Below are 23,593 nucleotides of genomic sequence, written 5' to 3' on the forward strand. Positions count from 1 at the left end.
GTGTCGAACCCCGTCTCCAATTGGCTCTCCTGAAGCGTCAATCAAGTTGGTGTCCGGGATTCCATTCCCAAATAGGGCTGGCCTGATCCGTAGGTGTTCGCTGACCTGAGACCAGCCAGCGGTAGCAGTGCTTCTTATTTACGCTCATTAGAAACGATGGAAATGCCGAACCGGGATCTTTATTTGAAGATGCGTGCGTGTCAAAGGTGGAAAGTGCAGTTTTAAAGCAAACATGAAACATTCAGAAACACCTCGTCTGTTCGCTTTATTGACTCGCCCGAATTTCCGTTCTCAGTCTAAGTGCTAAGACTGCCATCTTCCGGTGAATTCAAGGCAACAACAAAAATATAACAAGCGCCTGTTCTAGAGCCACGATTAATCATTTTCCTCAAGATTTAGAGGTATGTATTTTTTCTTTAATCTTACGTGTGTTTTTCTATTATTCCAGCCTTTTAATGTCTTCGTCAATCAGTTAGTTCTTCACTTTAAAAACATTTCTGCTTTGACAAGTGCTTTTAAAAAAACATCGTTTTGTCGCTGTCCCAGGAGACTCCTGTCAAACGCACCCAAATTATGAACAAATTGAAGTATTTATTCACTTAATGCCATGAGTCCCCAATCAAAGTATCACAGAGTATTCATGTGATCTAGGAGCACTCTGACTGTCATTTTAAAGAAGAAAGACTGAGGCCATGCATGCATTTATCATCTGGTTTAAAGTTATAGACTGGAAGTTATCAGAATATTGGAGATGTGGGTCTGTTGTACCTGAGAGAGAGCTGGGGCATGCTCTGGTCACGACACACATGAACAGGAGAGCTGATCCTGCTGCACTACGAGCCCCAATCTGGGCAGCCTTGATGCTTCTGGCTGTAAGGATTACACCACCTGCTGGTGTGACTCTCCAAAGGTCACCCCAAAAAAATCCCTGGTCCGGTCCATGCTTGTTAAATATTATTGCATTATTATTGCATCAACACATTCTTCGACCATCAAGACCAGGTGTGGAGTGTAAAGTACAATATGTATCCAAAATTATTTATTATTTATATAAATGATATTTGTAAGGCATCTGATATATTAAAATTAGTATTATTTGCAGATGACACAAATATTTTTTGTTCTGGGGGGAATCTAAAGGAGCTGCTGGATACAATTACTTCAGAAATGTGCAAAATTAAAAAATGGTTTAACAGGAACAAACTATCGCTAAATCTAAGTAAAACTAAAATGATCTTATTTGGGAATTCCCTTAGAAATGCACAAGTGCAGATTCATATAGATGGTGTGGAAATTGAAAGAGTACTTGAACATAAGTTTCTTGGTGTGATTATAGATGATAAATTAAACTGGAAGTCTCATATAAATCATATACATAACAAAATTTCAAGAAGTGTCTCAATCTTGAGTAAAGTAAAACACATTCTGGACCACAAATCACTCCACATTCTCTATTGTTCCCTGATTGCACCGTATTTGAATTACTGTGCAGAGGTTTGGGGCAATATTTACAAATGTTCGCTATCATTCAATCTTTATATTACAAAAAAGGGCCATAAGGATAATCCATAAAACTGGTTACAGAGATCATACAAATCCACTATTCTTAAAATCAAAAATTCTAAAATTCACAGATCTGGTTCATTTTCTCACAGCACAAATTATATATAAAGCAATAAATAACCTGCTTCCTGACAATATTCTAAAAATGCACGGGTATGTTGGTATGGGTATGTATATATATATATATATATTTGTAGGTTGTGTATCCCTGAGGTGTTAATGGGGTTATTGAAAATGTGTATATATGCGTATGTGTATATACGTATGTATGGATAGATAGAAACATATATGTATATATATTTTAAAAAAAAATACACATGACATATAATGTAATTGCAAGGAGGTATTTCTGTAGTCTATTGATACTAGATAGTGGAAAAGGGTTGGGATTAAATAAGCTTATGCTTCTTCCTGCTCCTTTTTGAACATGAACGTTATTTGGAGTTGTGGTTGCTCGTTTTCCTTTTGTTTTGCTTTGTTCATTTGTCTCTTTTAATTCTATTTTGTTGTACTTTTTCAACATGTTCAAAATAAAGATTCAATCAATCAATCAAATATGTAGGTGACGTGAGGGTTGAGCCTGTCGTATTAAAACCATAAAGCTACACGTGTAACAAACAAAACCCAGATTGTTGAGCTAAGATATGTAATTTGTGTAATAATAATGATACTACTACTACTACTAATAATAATAATAATAGTTCTTGCGGATTTTCCCTGGATTGGAAACATGCTCTGAGGCTGGAAAGCTTTCAGCCTCTGCACAGCCGTGGAGGCGCTCAATCCAAGCCACATAAGAGCAGTCTGACCGATTTACACATCGCGTGCGAGCCAACCGCTTCTCGTGACAGCGGGACAGATGCTTCTCAGGCAAATGCTGCCTTCACTGCAGGAAGTCTAAGCGAAGCAGCACTGCGCATGCTATCGCACTTCTCTGACGACCGGAGGATGAATTATCCCCTGCTGTAAAACGGTGAGTAAAACTACGACAATGTCTACATACAGTCGCAGGTAGAGTGTGTGGGAGTTTGACACGGGACACGGTGTTTTGTACGCCTTTTTATTTTTATTTTTTCAAAGGACAGGGTCGCGCGTCCCTGTCGGGGTGTGCGTGCCTCCGCACCAAGCAGACGTCAGTTTGAGTGGGTGCAGGAGTGTGAGCAAGGCACGCAACTGTTCGTGCTGTATGAGTTGGTGATCCACACTGTGTTAAGGCCACTTAATACAGCGTGGAAGTTATTAATCAGTGCTGTTATCTGCTCTTTACTGCATAACAAGCCTGCCAGCCACTGTGTCTCTGCTGTGGAATCACCCAAACAGTTTATAAATGAGTTTCTCCTCGGTGCCTTTCATATGTATCTGCTATCATCTCCTACTTATGTTGGACTGAAGTGATATAATAGAGAGAACCAGGCTCGAATGATTGCAAAGGCACTTTATTTATTATTAATCGGTAGCTTTTTACCCTGGAGCGGTTTCCCATTTCGCACTGACCGTATATTATCACAGTCCAGTGGGTACTTTGTTCACATTTGACCACTCCATAATGTGATTATGTGCCAATTTTTAAAGCAAATTCTTAAGGTGTTCTGTAGCCATAATTATAGCACACACATACACATACATATAGGCAGGCTACATGGCAGCATGCTTTGCAGACTGCTTTATTTCATCTGGTAACAATGCTCCTGCAGATTGCATTTGTTCAACAGACTGACTGATCTGATGTCAGATTATTCCTTTGACTGAATGAATTAAATAGATGAATATCCTTGAATAGACTTTGCTGTGTTACGTTTGTAGGCAGTGCTTTAGTAAAAGCTGTAAGCTTTTGTTTCAGTATTTACGATGTTCTTGTGCATTCTTAGCAGCAGCATAGGAAGCAAGGCCCGGTGATGTGAGGATTATGTCATTTTAAGCCCTGTATGGACTCATTTCTATGACAGTTGCATGCAAGAAAAGGCTGTTAGAGGGGGTGGGTGGGTAAAACTCAGTGATTTGCATGTGCATTAAAGCGTGCACACTTGTCATGTGGACGTTAACACGCCTGCTCGCCCTTTTCTGTCTGCAGCTCCGAGAAGAGAGGTGATGGCGGGTGCTCAGGTCACCGTGTCTTCAGAGGAGGTCATGACTGCGAGGGAAGAGGAGGGAGAGCACAGCAGTACTGAGCAAAAATCTCAAGTCCTCTTGCACCTGCAGCCCGTCCTGCATGGGTAAAGTGGCTCGTATTAATATAAGCGCTTTGTTTGTGTGAAGAGCACAGTGATCTTTGTGTTAAACAAATTATGTGAGATACATCTGTTGTTTAATGCAGACAAAATCAGGCAGGTATACAGAAGATGACCACATCCTAAAGTGAGACACCTTAACAACTATATTATATTTAAAGGCAACCTTTCCAACTCTTGCTAAATAAATACAATGAGCATAAAAGGAAACTGAAGTTATTGTTATTTCACTGTTGATTCTTTTAGCTAACAGTCTTTGAGTTTCAGTATGGATGCATTCACAGATTGAATAGAATAGAATAGAATAGAATTCAACTTTATTGTCATTGCACATGCACAGGTACAGGGCAACGAAATGCAGTTTGCATCCATCCAGAAGTGCTTCAGTGATATAGATATATTACAATATATATTAGCAATAATATAGATATGTGAGTATATTACAGAAATGGGTCTATTATGGTATGTTATAATGTACACGGTATGAAGTATGTTGTGAATATTCTATAACTATAAGTATGTACAGGCTGTAGTGAGTACAAGCTATGTACAGGATATGAACAGGATATAAATATGAAAAACTATACAGAATATGAAATAAATAACTTTACAGAATCTGAGATATACAGCTATACAGAAATGGGAACTATGCAAGTTGTAAACAGTTGTAGGGTTAAAGATTATTGAATGTACAGAATGATTATTTACACAGAGCTATACAGTAGTGCAGTTAAGATAAGTGAGATATAATTCCTACAGAGGCTATATAAAGTGCTAGTGGTTGTGAGTGGTGGTTCAGTCCATGTTATTATTGTGTGTTTGAGGGTACAGTTGTCCATTGTGGGTGTGTGTATGTTCAGTCCATGAGTTTAACGTGGGTCAGATGTCAGGAGGCAGAGTTCAGGAGTCTGACAGCTGTGGGGAAGAAGCTGTTCCGGTACCTGGTGGTCTTAGTCCGGAGGCTCCTGTAGCGCCTCCCATTGCCATAAAAAGACAGATTTTTTGGGGGGAAAATGTCATTGACAGGCATACCATCATGCAGGCTGACCTTCCTTTGACTATAGTAAAAAATCTTCCTTTATTATGCACTGAGTAGCACTGGTGGCTGCCAGTATTTTTATTGTTTGGAAATGTTTGGCTTTAGTTGATTTTTTTCTTAGTTTCAGTGTTAGTTTTAGACTTCTTAAATTATTATTGTATGGAGGCTGAGATTCTTGTAGACATCCAAAGTCTCAATAAAGACGTCATCAATGCTTTATCAGGCAAATTGTAAAAGTTTTTTTAAAGCAAACTAACAAATACTGACACTGAGGATATTTCCTCTATAAACAATACAAATGCTTTACAGTCCCACATAAAGAGTGACATCTGGTCGTTCTGTGTATACATGCAGCCAACTTGCACGCATTTTAAGAATATTTCCAAGGCTTGCGTGCAATAAATAATTATTTTATATGTGTGGATCTGTCGCCCTCTGCAGGATGAATGATGACATTGCAGACACTGGCACTACAGTCCTGGCCATAGAGACGCATCATGGTGAATGACACAAAGACATTGCAACTAATTGCTGAACTGAACCTTTCAAACACACAGCTTATTCAGTCTAACCGATGCAGTAAACGGAATAATGAATCTCTCAAGCTTCACTGTCATGTAACAGATATACACGGAGAGTATTGACAAACCTCCTGGGGTGTTTGACGATTCTGACTTTCATTACTGCAAATGCACACTGTAATGCCGCTGCAGGCGGTCATGGCGATGTTTGTGTTCTGTAACGTTTAGATGACAGTGAAGCAGACGGAGATGAGGTCGAGTATGGCTACCCCATCACTTGCGGAGACAGCAGGGCGGTGCTGCTGTTTAAGAAGTTTGTGTGCCCCGGAATCAACGTCAGATGCGTCAAAGTAAGTTGATGTTTAGTGTGATCGTTTAATTATTACCTTATTATTACTGCAAAATTAATTTTTGAAAACCTTTCTCCGCGATGGCATTTTGGTCCCTTCTGTCTTATTACTCTCTCAGAAACATAATGTGTGCTGTCCTCCCTTTTTTTTTTTTAACAGTTCAATGACGAGCTCATCAGTCCTAAGCAGTTTGTGCATCTGGCAGGGAAAGCTACTCTAAAGGACTGGAAAAGAGCCATCAGGCTGGGAGGAGTAATGCTCAGGTAGACTCATATAACTTCTTTTTGTCTGCTTTTTGTTGTAGAGCGGCGCACAGCTAAAGTCTCACTCATATAATTTGCAGCTGCTTGGAGTCTGTCAGGGTTTGCCGGTGCATTCCAGAGGCAGTCTGTAAGTGGCATTATCATGATAGCAGGATCAAATAGCACGGATGCAAGGTGCCGAGAAACACTTCTCACCTCTTTATCATGTTTGCGCTTGTTGTTGGTATTACTGTGAGATGGTACACAAAGCTCAAAAGGCCCTATCTGTTCTTTTCATCTTCATTCCTCCAGAGGCCAGATCAAGGCACTCTGTGTCGAGCACACCGCTGAGAAGCTATCAGGAACTCACTGGAAATTCAGTCCTAACATCCCCCCGTAGCTACGTAGCGTAAATATTTTCCTGGAAACTTTGCAGTGTTAACCTGGCTCTCCCCGTGCAGGAAAATGATGGACTCCGGCCAGATAGATTTCTACCAGCATGACACCCTGTGCAGCAACACCTGCCACAGCACTAAATTTGATGTGCTGATCAGCAGAACGCGGCTTCCTCCTGGGAACTCGGTGCAGCCGAGCCTGTCGTGTCTGGCTCTTGACCCTGTTGGAGGGCAGGTGTCTCCCGTGACAGGTAGATTTCAGTTGGCATTCAGTTTGCTGCTTTTTTTTTGCCTCCCACATATGCTTGGGCTGCTGCGGCATCACTCAGGAAACAGAACCTAAACCCTTTGGAAACCACTTGAACATTTACAGAAAAGAAACACAGCCTTAGGGTTTTTTTATTTTTTGGAAAGTAGTGAACGCTTTAATAAGCTTGACGTTTAAATATAAACATCAGCAATAAAAAGTTTGCTTTTAATGTTTACCTCACCACCGCACAGAAGAAAATAAAATCCAGAGAGGAGTGGTCGCATTATGGGTTTCACTGCATTTTGTTCCCATTTCAGAAGATGCACATAAGGCGGCAGAGGTGCAGGAGAGTTTGCAGGATAGGATTAGTGCAGCAGCAGAGTGGAGCAACGGTCCACGGAGGCTTCTAAACCCTGTAACAGCCAATGGACATGCTACCAAAAGAAAGCTGGCTGACGTACCTGGTAATTATAAGAACACGTGCATACACTGGGGTGCTTGTTGAATAGATTAATAACCTGCATAAGGCAGGTACGCCCTATTTTAAATAAAGATAACACCCAGATAATTACTGTTCAGCGGGAAAATCTGTGCACAGTCAGTCACTGTTGGAACCGGGAAAGCAGATGGCATCTCCTTTCATGATAGCCCACACAGCAGCAAACCGCTCACCTCTACTGCTCCACTTTGGGTGTTTAAGCAGTCGCCACATGGGTATATGCTCTGTTTAGAAGCCATTTAGTGGCTTACTGCAGTTTTGGGCACAGCACATGGAGCATGTGCAAGTCACATGTTTAACTGCAAATGTCTGTCAGGTTATATGCTAGAATATGTCCTGTAGGCTCCGGCATCATGAAGGTTTTATTTACTCCTGGCATGTGTTACTTTTCCATCTGTTAAAGGAAATGTTTCTTAGAAATGTTTGACTTTAAAAGTTTCAATGCTATCATGGGTGGAGGCACAACTTCAGCCCACAGATCTTCAAGAGGTTGTATGTCTGTGAGCCCTGAAACCTGCCCTGAAGGGTTTAAATGAGTCATCCTGCAGTCCATTTGTCCCTTGTGTCACACCTCTTGCAGCATCAATTGTTTGACCCCTCCACCAAACCACTGAACCTTTGAATCTGCAGTTGTGCCATTCCTGCAGACCGTCCTTAAAGAGCTGCTGACCCCATCTGACATTTCTAAGTGCTATTCTAACCAAAACTTTGATTTAAGGGTGTTTTAAGTGACCTTATCAGGTGCTCTTTAAAGTAGATGACAGTAGATATCGATGCATCTTTAGCCTAGAGATGCATCGATATTGGTACTGTGCAAAAGTCTTGACACACCCATCGTTTCTTTATATTTTGCTAGGACAAAGGGAAAAATGTGCCGAGATTTACTAAAATGTCAAAACATACATTGAAGTATAGTATATAAGTCAAAAACAGAGTTTGTAAAGTTCTAACAAGCTTGTAAGTCAATATTTGGTGTGACCACCTTTAATCTTCAACACAGCCTAAAACCTCTGATTCAAGCTTTTTTCAACTTTTCTTTAAGTAGTCTCGAGGAGGTTCTGGGCTCTGGGGAGGCCGATCCATGACCGATAGTGTTCCGTTGTGCGTTTGGTATCACTGTGATGCTGAAACATGAAGCCAGTGTTAGTCAGATTCTTTCCACATGGTATTACATAGCGGATCAAAATCTGATGGTGTGTTTCTGTTCAGAATTCCATCAAGTTTGTTGACACGATCTCCAACATTTCCATGAACCATGACAAAACCTTTCAATAATACTTTGCATATCAAACCGTGACATCTTTGGCATCTTCCATAAATCTAACACAGGCTGCTTGTAATAAACTCCATCAAGATACAATTTAAAATTAGTTCTTTGTCACGTGTAATGTTTTTTTTATGCTTGAAAGATTCACAGGTCAATGTTAAACGACTTAACAAACAAAAGAAACATTCCACTAAAATCAGGTCAGGTACAAGGACTGGACTGAAAAACGTTTGAAAGACCTTCAGAAAACCTGGACTTGAACTGCTGCTCGCTTTAAAAATATTTTAAAAAAGTCTAGTTTCCTTGGAAGCAAAATAAAACGAAATAAGGAGTGGCTCAGCAATTTTGCACGGAACAGTTTGTGCCGATTTAAAAAGGTAAAACGTGTGGTGGTATTTTACAGATGGTTTTAATAATAAGAATAATGTTCAATATTGATATCTGAATTTTTTTACTTTCTAAAAATAGGTATAGGTATCGGCTCCAAATAAATTGTCAGGCTCTCAGTCCGGGTCCTCAGTAAAATAGCCTGAGATGGTTTAGTGAAGGGCAAATTGAAATGTGTCACAGCACATGGAGTGCTGCTTGTCATAGGGCTTAAAACATATAGCCAATTCACAGCTTACACCTCTACTCCTCTATCAGCTGCTGAAGAAATGCGCTGCTTCTCTGTAATGCACGATGTAAAGAAATGAATGAATTAAACTTCGGAGGGCCTTAAACGGTATTTGGAATATCTTCACCAGACATTCTGCATTTATCTCGACAGATTTTAAGCAAACATGAATTTGCATGCATTTCATATCAAGCATCTTTGACATTTTTACCACTTTCATGCGCTTGACTTGTTTTCCTTTTCTTTTGGCAGATCTCCAGTAATTCTTCATTCACTCTCAAATTCGCCTTGCCCTCCTTTCTCTCCTCTTGGAGCACCTCTTTTCTGACCCATTTTCACACTCTTTTGTCGTTCCCTCTGTCACATATTTGACATCCTCTCTCCAACTGCTGCATCACTCCTATTTCCTTTATCTCTGTATATTTGTTCCCAGTGTTTATCCAACCCTGACATATTCTGTTTCTGTTTTTCTTCTCTCTTTTCTTCCTCTTTCAAAGCTCTGACTCTCTCCAAATTTCACCTCCAACCCTATTTTTCTTGCTGCCTGTCCCCACAGCAACACAAAGCATTGTATACTTTTACACAAACTAACAAAACGAAAGGACAAACATGCACACACTTGCATAGATTTCTTGATATCCCATTATAACGCCCTACCTATTTGACCTCCTGTAGACGGGGTGTTGACTCTGTGGAAGGGTGTGGCAGACTGCGGGATGATGGGGGAGGTCCTATCCAGCCTCCAGAATGAACTGTTCAGCACTTTTAAGCGGGTGGAGCTTCGCAGTGAGAACGGAAACCTGCAGGAAACAGGTAAGTGCCCACAGTGGTACCCATCTAACCTCTGGACTGTGAAAAATGATTCAGTGTTGATGTTAATAAAACGTCAGCTGAGTCAAAACTTGAAAAATCAGGTTTCAAAAAGATTTTCAATAAAGGCCCCGCCAGCTAAATCTTTGAAAATTCATTGCTATTGATTTTGCAAACAGCTGACTTCATTGTGGACAAATCATTCAAAAGCCTTGTAGCTGACTCTTGATTATTTTGTTAGATGTCATGCTGCTTAATTCCTTGTGTGAGATGTTTGGGCTTTTGGATTCGGTGAAACAAGCCACAGACCTGAGGCGCAGCCAGACTGAAAAGAAAAAGATCCATAACAGTGTTTATGGTGAGAAAGCATTCAAAACTATCACGCGGCACATGCAGAGATACCCCGATGAAGCGAATTAACGATAATTTTCTTCTTGTGTAGACTTCGATGAGCTCTCGGAGGACAAGGGGAAGCAGAGCTGTGATAAAGGGACATCTAAAAAAGCCGCATCACTAAAACACCCTCGAACTCAGCGTAAAAGCAAGACGAGCAGCCATCCCCAGAGCTCGCTGCCCTCTGTCAAATCAGCCACAGCGATCCAGCCTCATTCTATCACAGGTTTATGTGCTGCATCTTACCCTCATCTCACAATAAACCCTCAGCTCTTTGCCCATTTCTCTGCCTACACCAGCCAGCGTTGTCATGCTGAAACTGGCAGGACAGACAGGGATGTCCACAGTGCCACGCTGGAGGGGGACCGAGAGATCAGTGAGGCAGACAACCAGGAGGCGTTTCATGGGCTGGGAAGGGAAGGCAACAAGAGAAAGGACACATCAGGGATCCACAAAGAACCTGGACAAGGGAGTGTAAAGTTTTGGGAGGGATCTCATGTTAGAAGGGACGAGGTGACAGAAGGCTTGCACGACATTGAAAAGGTGATTATGGGGAGAAAGGCATCAAAGAAACATAAAAGTAAGTGAGGCAGACGACCCCAGAGGGATTCTGCGGGACTAATTGAGGGAATGTGCCGGGAACTGAAAGAAGACACGGAGCGGAGAAACAATTAAAAACAATATGACTTTGTCAAACTCTACTTTTTCCACAGTGAAATATGCAGTACAGACAGCGGTTAGTGGGGTTGTCTTCTCACACAGACGCTTTTTAATGTTCTTAAATGGAAATGCTGGATTTTACAGCATCAGAGGTAATACAACTGAAATGACTCGTCGATTAAGTGACCGACTGTCCCAAACCATTGTTCGAGTCATTATGGGTGTCATAATATGCCCTATTTTGCAATACGAAGATTTATTACTGCTTTTTGAGATTTTATATGACACCAGCACTTAACAGAAAAAATCATTGACATTTCAGGTGACAATGAACGTGTGCTGGTCTGGTTGTTTTTTTTATTATTATCACCCACATAGTATCAGTGTTTCCAATCCTTTACAAGTCTGCCGTCTTTGATGACACTCTTCCTCTAGCTGAACACTGTCACTAATTAATGATAGATTTTTTTAGCAACTTGTAAAATACTTATTTTGTTACTTGTGTTTTGCGATTTATATCTTTTAGATTTTGTGAAATATTTCTCACTCAGGCTGTGATTAGGATTTGACCACCTGCAGACACATCCTGCCTGAAGATGTATGGCTCCCAGTTTCTAATCACGCCCCTTACACTGAGTACTAACAAATACAGAATCTTGCAGTAACTATCCCCTTGCTAGTTAAAAGTAAGAAGGGAGAAATAGCCATCAAAATGACCTTGAGCGATAATGAATGCATTTTGAATAAAAACCTTCGCATTTTGAATTTTTAACAGCAGCAGCGTGTGAGTTTTCTTCAAGCGCTAACTTCACACCACTCAATTTACTGATCCTTTTTAAAGTCAGGGCGTTGATGGAAATTGGAAAACGTTGGTGGTTAATCTACTGACCGTACAGGCAGGAAGCCAATAAATTGCGCACAGAGGTCATTGTTTATTCAAAGTTTCCCTGCTGGTTTTAATCTCAGCGGCTTCATTCATCTCATTACTTCTCACAGTCAGATTGTTCTAACGTCTCACGCGGACACCTGTTACCTTACTGACCTCCTCACAACAGAAACGAGTGTATTTGAACAGCTTATCAGCCTGCAGAGGAGGAAACACTGCTGCTGTGAGTTCCCTGATCACTGTGTTGGACTTGCAGTTTCTTTTTGACAGCCGGTGGAAATTGTCCTGTTTTTTAAGGTATCGCCGGTTTGACTGACCGATCTTCAGCGTTTTAGGCCACACACAGTGAAGTACAGTAGCCTTCTCATGTTTGCCTCCCCGTTGCGTTTCGCTGTTTGTTTGCTTTTCGAGCTGCATGCCGAGGCCGCGTGGTAGACGCTGATGATTTGCCTTTGACAGCTTCTCTCAGAACTCTGATGATATGTTATTATCAATTCATGCACAACACTGCCTGGGCAGATGTAGTTGTTTGTGAGGCAACGTGAGTGGCAGCTGATAAAATGACTTTCATCGTAGTGCGGTTCTCAGCATCTCCGCTGACACCTGTCCTGCTGTTGGATTATTCGAACAGTATTTTGCAACATTCTATTAAGTTTAACACAAATTAAACTATAATGGAGAATTCTGAGCTTGTTTATATAAATTGCTGCTCTGTGGCTCGAATACTTGGAAGAAAAGCTCTGCTGTGCATCACGCAGGTGTAATTAGAATTGTTAGCCTGACATATATTGTGCTCCTTTGGTTAAATTAAGTAATCGGCTGAGCGTCGTATCATTCATCTGTCATTCCGGGCTAACGGCATTAAAGTCTGCAATGTGCTCTCATGTCTGGACTTAGATGCATCTCTGTGGCCACCTTTAATTTAATCCACGGCCTTAGTGCTCACACATCGCAGCAAAATGAATGATGATTAGCCTGCTTAATGGCATCTTGATCAAATTGGGGGTCCTGGAGCAGCAGCTAAACGTGTCAGCTTTTAACCTGAACAAGAGCGACTGTCACATCAGCACTTACGCAAGACGTTTAGGCTGGGAAGAAAAAAGCTGTAATCAAATACAAGTGCACACGTTGCTGGATGGAAAGAATATCCAGGAATTCATATTCAAATACACAACTTGTGTTTTCACACACACCAGACAGGACAAGCAAGACAACCAGATATGCATTTATATGTATCAAAGTCACGGTGGGGTTCTTACCTCTTTCCATGTAGTCGCTCCATCTGTGTTTTATATTTCACTCTGCATGATACCTGATTTCTGCCGTCCATTATATCAGGTGGACTCCAACAAACACAGCCAGCTGGGGTTGGAGAGAAAATGTAGTCTCATTAAATGCAAATTCAATGCACACAACATGACAGACCACATAATTTATGGAGAGATATGCTTTGCACCTGTCATGGGTAGGCGTGAAGGCATGCTTACCTGTCTGTCTTGTGTGAGTATACGTCTTACCTCAGCTGTAAAACAGTCGCTAACATGACAAAAAAAATCTTTTTTTCCAGGATAGTTTGTGCATTACTTGATTCATTAGTCCTCAGGTTGCTGATATGATTTTAAAACATGATTTAGCATATTTAAACAGGAGTGAAATTAAAATGTTTAGTTTTAATTCTCAACTGTGTGCAGTGATGTAGCTTTAGCTGGAATAATAAGTAGGCTATTCCTCCGCCTGTAGGCATTGTTATCAGACTCCTGTACCTGTGTTTGGAGCCTCTGGCCAGGGAAGATTAGAGAGCTTCTCCTTAACATTAAATATATGAAAAGTATCTCACTGTCTGAGCCAAATCTAATCTCTGTGCCTGGACCTCTTAAAGCAGCGTGACTAACCTTTCTTTAAATCTTACAATCTACTTTTACACATGAGATAGCACTTTGAGGCAGTGAGGTCAAATAAAAGAGTCGCAAAAAAGTGATTGCCAACTAAAGGGTTCTCACAAACATACAGGTATAGAGACACACAATCTCTCACATTGTGGGGTTTTGCTTCGCCGACGTTTGAGCACCTCGGTGCCATTGATAGATCTGACCGCTTGGAGGCGCCCGGCTCATACTCTGAATCCCGCGGAGGGCGAAGTGGAGGCTGGGACTGAAAGTGGGCTTGAGAAAGAAATCTCTCCCCTGAAATGTTTACCCTGACGTCAGTTTGCAGAACTAGCTCTGCCCTGTCTGCTTCAGTGTCTCCGAAACTCCACTCAGTCAGATTTTTTTGGGGGGGGGACTAAATGGGCTCCGCTCTGCCTGCGCTGCCGGATCGCACCAAGTAAATGAAATGATTTCTTCTGCACATTTAAAGTGGACTAAATCATCTACACGATGAACACCTGCGCCTTTCTCTTAATTTTGACTGTTCAGATCTACGCCGATGGCATCGAGGGGCCAACAGGTAAGGCACACGTTCATCTCGATCTCGTGGACACGTTTGGGAAGTTTTACCATGCGGATGAAAGTCCACTGAAAGAAAAAGCGGAGCGAATCTGGTGGAGGTGCCAACTTTTGTGCTCCTGTTCCTCCAAAACACGCTGCTGCGTTTATCTGCGCCTTTCTGCCCCTTTCCACGACTTACCGTGGGACGATGTCCTCCCAGCAGAAGCTACGAGCAATAACTTTTATAAACTGAAGCTTCAAGTTTCCAAGGTTAATAAAAGGAAGAAAAAAAACAAAGGTTGGTGGTTAGGATGACTGCGAATGGGTGCTCTGGGTCGGGGGGGAAAAAGCTTCCATTTCCCTAAACAGCACAGCCCTTTTGCGCTGCGCCGCTTCTGCTTTCTGTTATCGCCCAAGCCCCATTTAAAGGCGCCAGGTAGCCTGAACGGTGTCTGCGATCCAAAGTTAGACATCAGTTCATTTCCTTAAAAACGAAAAATAAAATCAGAGATCCCCGCAGAGCATGTGTGCACGAGTCTCTCATATCCCCACAGCCTTGACCCAATCCTTGATGACATCCAGACCCCCCCGTCAAAAACCAAAACCACACCGGCGTCGGTTTAAACAGGGGGAGTCGGAGACTCTTTAAAAAGTTTGAATGTGACACTGCTGTGATTACTGGTTAATTGTCGCGTGCACTCTGGGATTAGATGAGTCTTTCTCACAGATGCCACATTTTTATCTCAAGGTGGTGAGATGCTCCTGTTTCTCCTTGGACGAGGTGGGCTGTCTGGCTGCAGAAAGCTCACCAAGCGGCTCTTAATTTCAAAGCTGACACGTTAAAAAAAGAGAACATTTTAGAGGCTGATTTTATTGTTGGAAGAAGTCTATTCGTCTATTGCCAGGCTGGATTGGGAGACTGAGGATTTTTTTCTCACATGAATAGGATGCAGTGTCTGACTTTTTCCTCTAGTTTATTCTTGAGATTGGATTATACCTTATAAATGAAATCTTTAGAAAAGAAATGGGGGAAAAAACTGCCTCATTTGAAAGGTGGAAGGAGAAAGAAAAAAAGCAATGAGAATAAATGTCATATTAAGGAATTAAACATTTATTCAGATACAGGTATAAACTCAGGTGTTCTGGATTAATTTTTTTTTCTCAGTGCCTGAAACGACTTGGGCCTGTTTGAATTAATGCACACACATGCATATGCACATTGTGCATTAAACCTAATAAGGCTAATAAGGCGTTAACATGGATATCATTTACACGGCAGACTGTATAAATATGCACCACAGCGCTTGTCACCTGCGGAAGGAAATTGGCTTGATGTTTTCCATTATTACTTTTGCCAGGATTTGCATTTCTTTCTTGCCCTGCTTAGTGGTTCACAAGACAAGGGAGAAGCCACTGATGCTCTGTGTAAGTGAAAGAAGCAGCAGCAACAAAAACAGCACTAAAAAAAATAAAAAACCTCCCCCCCAACAAACCAAGCATAATGTGTTTTGTGGAGAGCTGAATGGAGCACATCATTAAGAGGAATGGGCTGAGACATATGAAGGATTAAATCACACACAGGTAATTAAAAGAGCTGAATGGAACAGCAACGCTTCACTACGCAACACTGTGTGAGGGAGTCTGTCAACAAAAATGTACATGCTGTCGTTCCTTTTTCTTTTTTTTTTAAAAGTTTGTTAACTGGAGTGTTGCAAGTCCTTGACGTCTTCCACCTTCCCATTAGCTGCTAATAGGTAACAGTTTAGTTGCCAGTTTTTGCAGCTTCTCTTCTACGTGACTGATGCCACTCCTCCTCCTCCTCTCCCCTGGCTTGACTTCCCCTCATGGCTCCTCCACCTACCTGAATCCTGTGGGAGGCGAAGTTAGGGAGCACGCATAAATGCAGCTTTGAATCTCACAATCTTTAGAGAGTCTCTTTTGCTGTGATTGGGCGAGGACCACGTCTTTAGAACAATTAGGGCTCACTTCTCTTTTCATTTTCTCGCCCCTTTCACCTCTTCCGATCCATATCTTTCAAGCCATAACCCTTTCTTGCTTGTGCTTTGGGTCAATGCAGGCCGTCAAGTGAAATGATTATTATCTCTATCTGCTGCACTGGACTCACTGCAGTGTGTGTGATTAAAAATAAAGAAAAGCACGGCATTTGCATCAAATTCGCATAAAGAGCCCGTCATGTAGACGGTCGACGTTCCAGTTGTACAGCTATATGAGCGCGTTTCCTCCATCCTATGGAGCTCAAACTGCCACTTTCACTCCCCTGTTGTCTCTTAAGGGAATAGAACGAATGTTCACTTACCATCTGTCTCCTCTATTAGCACTGAATGTTGTCAACTGAGTGGTGTAATTATCCCGCGTCTCATGACTCATTTCCCAGTTTGATCTAAAGTTAAGGCAGAATATCCTTTTTTTTTGCTTATTTCCCTGAATAAGCTAACGCTTAGATCAAGATGAAAAGGGCCGCGGAGCCCAGACTGTCTAGCTTAAGCATGGCATGGGATGAATAACACCTCGGGGCCTCGGGTTTACACTGCATAAACAAAAGCACCGATCCTGGGATGAGTAATATGGAAACACCTGCACTTAGAAGCATAGAGGGGATGGAGCTGCAATGATAATCAGATCGTCTTTTACATAATTTTAAGAAGAAAAAACAGTAATGTAACTTAATCATGCATCATAGTAAGCTGACTAACTAAAAAGTTAACACACACCTATACAAGCATTAGCAGATGTATTGATACATGTACCAAACAGACAACAATAAAACGGTATATATGTGGCTAAAATAATTCAGTCGCTATATTATTTCAAAAGAAGTGTTCCCAGGCTATTTAAATGTTTATGCTGTGCCAATTTGACTATTTTCTTTATTGCAAAAGGTTATTATTGTAGCATTATTCATCTCCCGGCGCCTATTTGTAGCTGTTACATATTGGTTCTTGAGAGTCCATTAGACGTGCTCACTGTAATAAGCTTCTAACTGAATGGCGAGGAAAAAAAAGACCCTCTGATGCATTTGTGAATTATTGCTGGAGAAAGAAAAAAAATACCCATCATGTAGAAAATGTTGCCTCGCACCACAGAATTGCAGTAAATCCACCAAGTGGAAGTGTTCCCTGCAGGAGCCAGGCCACCATCTGCGGATGGAATACAAACGGGCAGTAAGGATTGGGCCTAAATCAGACTCCTGAAATGACTGGTTGATTTCCATCTTTGTGGGATCAGGGGCAGTAATTCAGAGAGCAGATGGAAAACTTTGCAACTGTGAGGGAAGGGATTGAAGCGGGAGGACGGTGGGGAAAGAATTTCAGAGAGGGAGAAGATGAGAGCGACAGAGGGATTCATTCAGATAGATTGTTGGGGTGTTTTGTTTTTCTGCTGAGGCCACAGCAGGACATTTGCAAAGCTCGTGCATGCCGGCCATTCTGCCTTCGGCTTGCACGTGTGCGTGTGTCTGATTAAACAGGCTGCTTATGAGAGAAGCCCTCTGCTCTCCAGCCTGTCTCTCCTGTTTCTCATCTATTGTAATGTGGGGCTACGTGGAAGAGAGCCAGGCCACGATCGGCTTACTCATCTCACAAGGCTGGAAGATGAAACGTATCCATCTACCGTGTGTACTCAAGGAGCTCTGCTTCATGCCAAGTGCCATGATTGGTACGCCTCATCAGTGAAGGCATGTGTCCGGTCTGGGGCCTGCTCCGTCTTCATCTGGGCTAATCTCTCATGTCTTTCCCATGCATCTTCCCCATCTCGGTGCTCTGCTGAGTGTGCAGGCATTTATTAGTCTTCTCCTATGCCAGGCTGCGGCTCACGCACATCTTGTGATTGTTGTGCTTAATTAATCCTGCTAAGCGTTTTTCCTGTTCTCTTTTTAATTATCACATGCTAGTGTTCTGTTTCTAAATCAGTCCCAACTTAGTTTTTTTCTCTCCCCTGTCTGTTGAAGAGCTCTGTGAGTTGTGGCCTACTCAGGCAGAGGATTGTTTGCTCTTCAGAAAGGTCAAGCACTGGTTGGGAGTCATGTTTTAGAGGCAGAGAAAGAGCAGGTCGTTGTCTTTGAGAACAGGGCAAAGCCCAAAGGCAGGTTTGCTTCCGCTGTGCGCGCGCGTGTGTGTGTGTCTCCTGTGCCATTTAGCCTTGCCTTTCTCTGTGTGCCCTCACTGCTTTGTATCTGGTCTCGCCGGCCAGCACAAAGTGCTGAAAGGAACCACTGGGAGGGAAACCTGGCAGATTGGAGATAATTATACATGACACTTATTATCCTGTCGAGGTCTCTTATTGTAAGTGTATTATGAAGGGGCCAGGAATCAGGCCACGGGAGTCCTGAGAAACAACAAGTGGGAAATCCAAAAACAGATTTTCTCCTTTAGAAAAGAATAAACGACCGTGAAACGTAAAGCAACGAGACACTAGAGAAATTAGCATGGCATCTGCTCTCCAGATCATATTTGTATTCAATACTTGCGCGCTGCTATTCTACAGCAAACGTATGAAAAAGAGGCCATGAACTGTTGAGGTGCTCACATCAAGCAGGAATGGGAAACCTTTTCCTTTCTTGCCTTCTTGCTTGCAGAGTGTTGTTAAAAGAAGAGGTGATGCAACACAGAGGTAAACATGCCCCTGTCCAGACTTTCTTTTGGAGCACGTTGCTGGCATCAAATTGAAAATGTACAGCTGATAGTCATGTGCCACTTGCTGTGTACACTTAAATGTAGGGTTTAAATGATTAGCAGATCCTCGCATTCTGTTTTTATTTACACCGCACTACATTTTAGACATTTTTTTAAATAATTGAGTTGCACGTTTGGCCGAAGGCTTGGCTTCTTGTGGATTTCTGAGCTGTGATCGCTGAGGCTCTTCAAATTCAATTTAAATGTATTCTAGTTCTTTGCATAGATTCATAGCCCGCTCATTCTTTTTTTTTTTTAATTTGAAAGCTGCACTCTGTGACGTACGCTATGAATGTTTTAGCATATTGATGAAAATTGCATGTGTATGTGTGGTCCCCTGTCATTTTCATATGTGTGCATGTTAACATCACCTCCGTCTCTGCTTGTAAGACCACGAAATCACACGCTGAAGCCTTGACATGCAGCAGGGTCCTGTGTTGCTGAGTGACTGAACTTGCCATGACACTGATGCTAGCATGGGCTTGAGCTGCTGCCACGGTGAGCTCTTCGGGGTTACTGTGACACCTTCCAACACCCTGGAAGAGATGCCAAGAGTTGAGAGATTTACAGTCAGTCGCCTGCCTCGGCCTGTCTCTTCCTTTCCACTCTACAGCCGGAGTGCGGGTCTCTTTGCTCCCTCTGCCAGTTGTTATTAATGTGGTATTGATCTTTCAAACTCTGGGAAGTCCATTTTACTTAAATTTGATCAAAGTGGCATAGCGCCAGTGGCCTGCAAGTTTGATGTAGGAGTGGGAATTAGCTGGTCAGTCAGCGAGGACCTGCATTACGTAAGTACCTACAAAGAGTGGAGTAATGTTAGCCGTATGCGTAGCATACAAGAAAGAGGTAAAAGCCGAAATGCTTTTAAACAGGAAATAGTGAGCTTTTGTTTCACAGGGAAGCTGCATACTGGATCATAAAGGGAAGCTATAAAATATGTAGTCGATGTACTGGTCTGAATTAAAATAGCTGACATGCTCATTATCACTTAAAAGCACATGTTTCACTTGAGTAACGGACATGGAATATTATCATTGAACACAGATTGGCAAGAGTTTATAGCCTGAATAAGAAAAGTGAATAGCTCGAGTGCATGCACATGCAGGTGTGTAATTAGCCGACAAGGAAATAACCAGGGCTCTGAGTTTGCAGCCGTTTCAGTCCCAGTGTTTTCCTCCCCAAGGCAGTGCCTTCCCAACTGCAGAAATTGGGTCTGCAAGACTGATGCTGCAAGTGCCGCTCCTTATCCCCCTGCCCAGAGAAAAGAAAGCCTCCTGAGCAGTTTAAAATTAGCCCGCTGGCCGTGTTTCAGTTCTTTACCTTTCTCTGTGTCAACAAAATTTCCTGCCAGAATCTTCAGGCCCTCTGAGTTGGTGTATGCGGTGTGTAACAAATGCTGCTGGAATCAAAGTTCAGAATTAGGACGGGATTGTGGAGTCGAGATCTGACCTATTGTTCGGCTTCTTTTTTAGTCCTTTGCATATGAAACAGTCAGCGAAATATGAGCCCCTGACACTCCTCTAAAAGTCAAAACACTCTCTTCAGGACATTTTTCTCCCTGTAATAGATGCAGAATTTAGTTGCCTTTGTGCCATGAGACCTGCTCTCAAGGGGAGGCAGGGAAGTGGTATTTCTGGTTTGACCAGTTCCTTCCAGCAAAGAAATATCCTCACGCAGACCCAGGGATGAACCTGAACACTTATCACCCTGATGCATCCCACACTTATTAGACTGACAATCTTTCATATAAACTTTATTAGCACAGTGGAAATTGAAGAGCGTTAAAGTGTAACAGAGCGTGGATAATGTCTACTGTGCTGATTTAAAAGAGCGCAGCATTCAAGGCTCGCCCTGCATGAAATCTATAACTAAAACTGAGATCTTTTAAAAAAAGGCAATAACTTCTCAGTTATAGCTTCTGCATTACATGATTGAAGATTCCCTGCAGCACAGTCTCATGGCACGGGGTGACACTCAGCTGTGACAGCTGCCACTGCTGGTGGGTTATGGGTAGGTCATGGCAGCTGGGGTAGCACAGGTGCCAGCTGGCAGGAAGTCACTTAGCGGAGGGATTTTGAACCTGTTGATGTCATATAACAAGTTTACAGTACTTTTGATTTGATTTTGATTTATTGATTTATTGATTAGCATTCAAATATCTCAGTGAAGACAGAATAAAGATTACCACAAAGCAAGAAAGCACGAGACAAGGCTAATCAAAAGGTATTGGCTGAAGCATTTACCGTATTTCCCGGACTACAAAGCGCACCTAAATATTAGCCGCACAAGCTAAAATCAGGGTAAAATCCTGTTTTGTACATACATTAGCCGCACCTGACCAAAAGCCGCAGGTGTTTCAATGTTGACTTATCATATGTAAGAGAATATGCACAAAGGGAATTGTCAGGAAAGAGATGGCTGTTTGGAGACATCACTTTTATTAATATTTTGAAAAACAAGTTATGGGTACATATTTGCACATGTAGTACATAACAATAACCTACAGCACACCAGAACAATAGATTCGGACTACCTTTTAGGCTCAGGTGCAGTGACACAGCTTTAACAAGAAGAAAAGTCAGTCATTCACCACCATCTTTCTCTTCTTCCTACGCACTAAAACCACCAAAGTCCTCTTCTCCAGTGTCGGATACAAACAGGCTCAGGATGGCTTCGTCATCCACTCTTCTTCTCTCCTTCGTTGTCACTTTCAAAACCAAAGAAATCCTCATTGTCAGTGTCAGAGTCGAACACCCTCAGAAGGGCCGTGGCGGTGTCCTCCTCTCCATCATGCAGCAGTCCAGCCCTTCAAAATCCGTTGGTGATCGTGGATGTTTTCACACTTTTCCACGCTGTCAGAATCCACCGGTGGAGTTGGGCATAACTTGCTTTTTGGGCATAACTTGCAAGTTTATCGCCGCTCATCATCCACGCCTCCCGCTGAACGCGTAGCGCTACTTTGAAGTTTGTTTTTCGCGCTACTTCGTACGGCACTACGTTGCCTGGCGGACGGACATGTGACTAACATACCACTCTTGAACCCCGATCCTTCCGCCAGGCAACGTAGTGCCGTACAACAGCGGAACACACAAAACAAATCGTCTTACGATATGACAAAAATCACGGACAATCCATAGAAAAGCCGCACCTGACTAAAAGCCGCAGGGTTCAAAGCTTGTGCAAAAAGTAGCGGCTTATAGCCCGACATTTACGGTACTTATTACGCCAACCCTTTTAACAAAAGATCTTTTTGCATGCAGCTCCTGTACACAGGGCTCGAAGCAAAGAATAAAACAAAGCAAAAACAAACAAACAAACAAACAAACAAACAAAAAAAACCAAAAAAAAAACCTTCCACCTTAGATAAGTAACTACATCAAAGCAAAAAATCAAGAGTTTCAGTATTATTATTTTTGCTCTTTTCATGCTTGATTTATATATTTTTCTAATACTCTATTTTTAAACATGTTTTTAAACAAGGAAAATGAACTACACCTTTTTAAATCACTGTCATAACTATTCCACAGGTTAACTCCTCTAACAGAAACACATCTCTGCTTTATATTTGTCCTTATCTTGTTTTGTTTTTTTTAAAGAAATCTGTTCCCCTTAAGTCATATTGACTCTCTCTGACTTTGAACAGCTTCTGAGTACTGGGGCAAAGCAAGTTATTTTGTGCTTTATACATTATCTGTGCCATTTTATATTCCACTAAATCATAAAGTTTCAGGGTATTCAGATTAATAAACAAAATGTTAGTTGGTTCTATATAGTTTGATTGGTTTATAATTCTTATAGCTCTTTTTTGTAATTTGAAAATAGGAAGAGTATTTGTTTTATATGCATTACCCCATATCTCCAGACAATAAGTCATATATGGAAGCAACAGAGTACAATAAAGTGTGTTTAATGATTTTTTTGTTCAGGACATGCTTTGTTTTATAGAGAATAGCAATGGTTTTTGACATTTTTGTTTTCACATGGTTTATATGAGACTTCCAACTCAGCTTATCATCAATTATCACTCCAAGAAATTTATTTTCGTACACTCTTTCAATTTCAATTCCATTAACCCTGATTTTAGATACATTTTTCATTTGTCTAGTGCCAAAAATAATCAATTTTGTTTTCTTTATATTTAACGATAACTTATTTACATCAAACCAGTTTTTTAATATATTTAACTCCTTTTCCGCTGTAGTCAGAAGCTGTTCTAGGTTTTTACCTGAGCAATACAGAGTGGTATCATCAGCAAACAATACACATTTTAACAGTTTGGAAACACTACATATGTCATTTATATATAATATGAATAATTTAGGGCCCAGCACAGAGCTCTTGATTTAAGATACAATTAACATGTGATGATGTTGACTAACCAACCAATTCTGGGGCTTAAAATACTGATATTTTTTCAAAGTTGCTGACATATAAATAAGATCTAGTTTAGTGCTGAATCAGTATTAGATGATGAGACATTCGTAGTATGATTGTCCTGTGACGTGTATATATATTTCTAAAAAAAGAAACAGCTATTAAAAATAGTTCTAATAGGCCTAAAAAAGTACTACGCCTTTTAGGAGTATTAAAAATATTAGTGGAATTGCACAACAAAGTCACAATAAAATGAATGAACTATACTCAAAGTATCCCCCTCCAACATGTTTTTATCAGTCATTTTAAATGGCTCCATATAGATCCATCTAGTGACCTTAAAGAAGAGGTCAGAGGTCAAATGTAACATGATATTTTAA

At 41.5% G+C, this 23,593-nt stretch overlaps 2 protein-coding genes and 1 long non-coding RNA gene across 8 annotated transcripts in view; 2 read left to right on the forward strand and 1 right to left on the reverse strand.

Moving 5' to 3' along the window:
* Positions 1-64: 64 nt before the first annotated feature.
* On the forward strand, positions 65-11,605 carry LOC113031393 (glucocorticoid modulatory element-binding protein 1-like). Of its 3 annotated transcripts, XM_026183438.1 has the most exons (12): positions 65-206; positions 296-401; positions 2,265-2,536; positions 3,635-3,776; positions 5,272-5,330; positions 5,580-5,701; positions 5,861-5,964; positions 6,405-6,589; positions 6,906-7,052; positions 9,646-9,783; positions 10,022-10,138; positions 10,223-11,605. In XM_026183438.1, the coding sequence occupies exons 4-12, from the start codon at positions 3,652-3,654 to the stop codon at positions 10,759-10,761; spliced, it is 1,536 nt and encodes a 511-aa protein (XP_026039223.1). In that variant the 5' UTR covers positions 65-206; positions 296-401; positions 2,265-2,536; positions 3,635-3,651; the 3' UTR covers positions 10,762-11,605. The 3 variants fall into 3 exon arrangements, with proteins under 3 accessions (XP_026039223.1, XP_026039222.1, XP_026039224.1); XM_026183437.1 differs by having other exon boundaries at positions 65-401; XM_026183439.1 differs by lacking the exon at positions 2,265-2,536 and having other exon boundaries at positions 65-401.
* LOC113031396 (uncharacterized) lies at positions 9,716-20,981 on the reverse strand. Its single transcript, XR_003273734.1, has 3 exons — positions 14,348-20,981; positions 12,979-13,081; positions 9,716-9,819 (listed from the first exon to the last, which is right to left on the reverse strand). It is a non-coding gene; the product is annotated as an uncharacterized LOC113031396 (long non-coding RNA).
* The window catches only part of ptprub (protein tyrosine phosphatase receptor type Ub), a 188,276-nt gene continuing 178,420 nt past the window's right edge, over positions 13,738-23,593 (forward strand). For all 4 annotated transcript variants that reach the window (XM_026183429.1, XM_026183430.1, XM_026183431.1 and 1 more), the window contains exon 1: positions 13,738-14,167. In XM_026183429.1, the coding sequence (XP_026039214.1) occupies positions 14,098-14,167 (70 nt within the window). In that variant the 5' untranslated portion in view covers positions 13,738-14,097. The remainder of the gene's footprint in view (positions 14,168-23,593) is intronic.

The sequence above is a fragment of the Astatotilapia calliptera genome, chromosome 11, assembly GCF_900246225.1.
Source record: "Astatotilapia calliptera chromosome 11, fAstCal1.2, whole genome shotgun sequence".
Classification (NCBI taxonomy): domain Eukaryota; kingdom Metazoa; phylum Chordata; class Actinopteri; order Cichliformes; family Cichlidae; genus Astatotilapia; species Astatotilapia calliptera.

Bases quoted from the DNA above. Each gene is read 5' to 3' on its own strand.
- LOC113031393 (XM_026183437.1), top strand. From the start codon at position 3,652: ATGGCGGGTGCTCAGGTCACCGTGTCTTCAGAGGAGGTCATGACTGCG. The intron at 5,702-5,860 runs GTAAGTTGATGT...TTTTTTTAACAG, and splicing joins TCAACGTCAGATGCGTCAAA to TTCAATGACGAGCTCATCAG. The intron at 9,784-10,021 runs GTAAGTGCCCAC...TTATTTTGTTAG, and splicing joins CGGAAACCTGCAGGAAACAG to ATGTCATGCTGCTTAATTCC.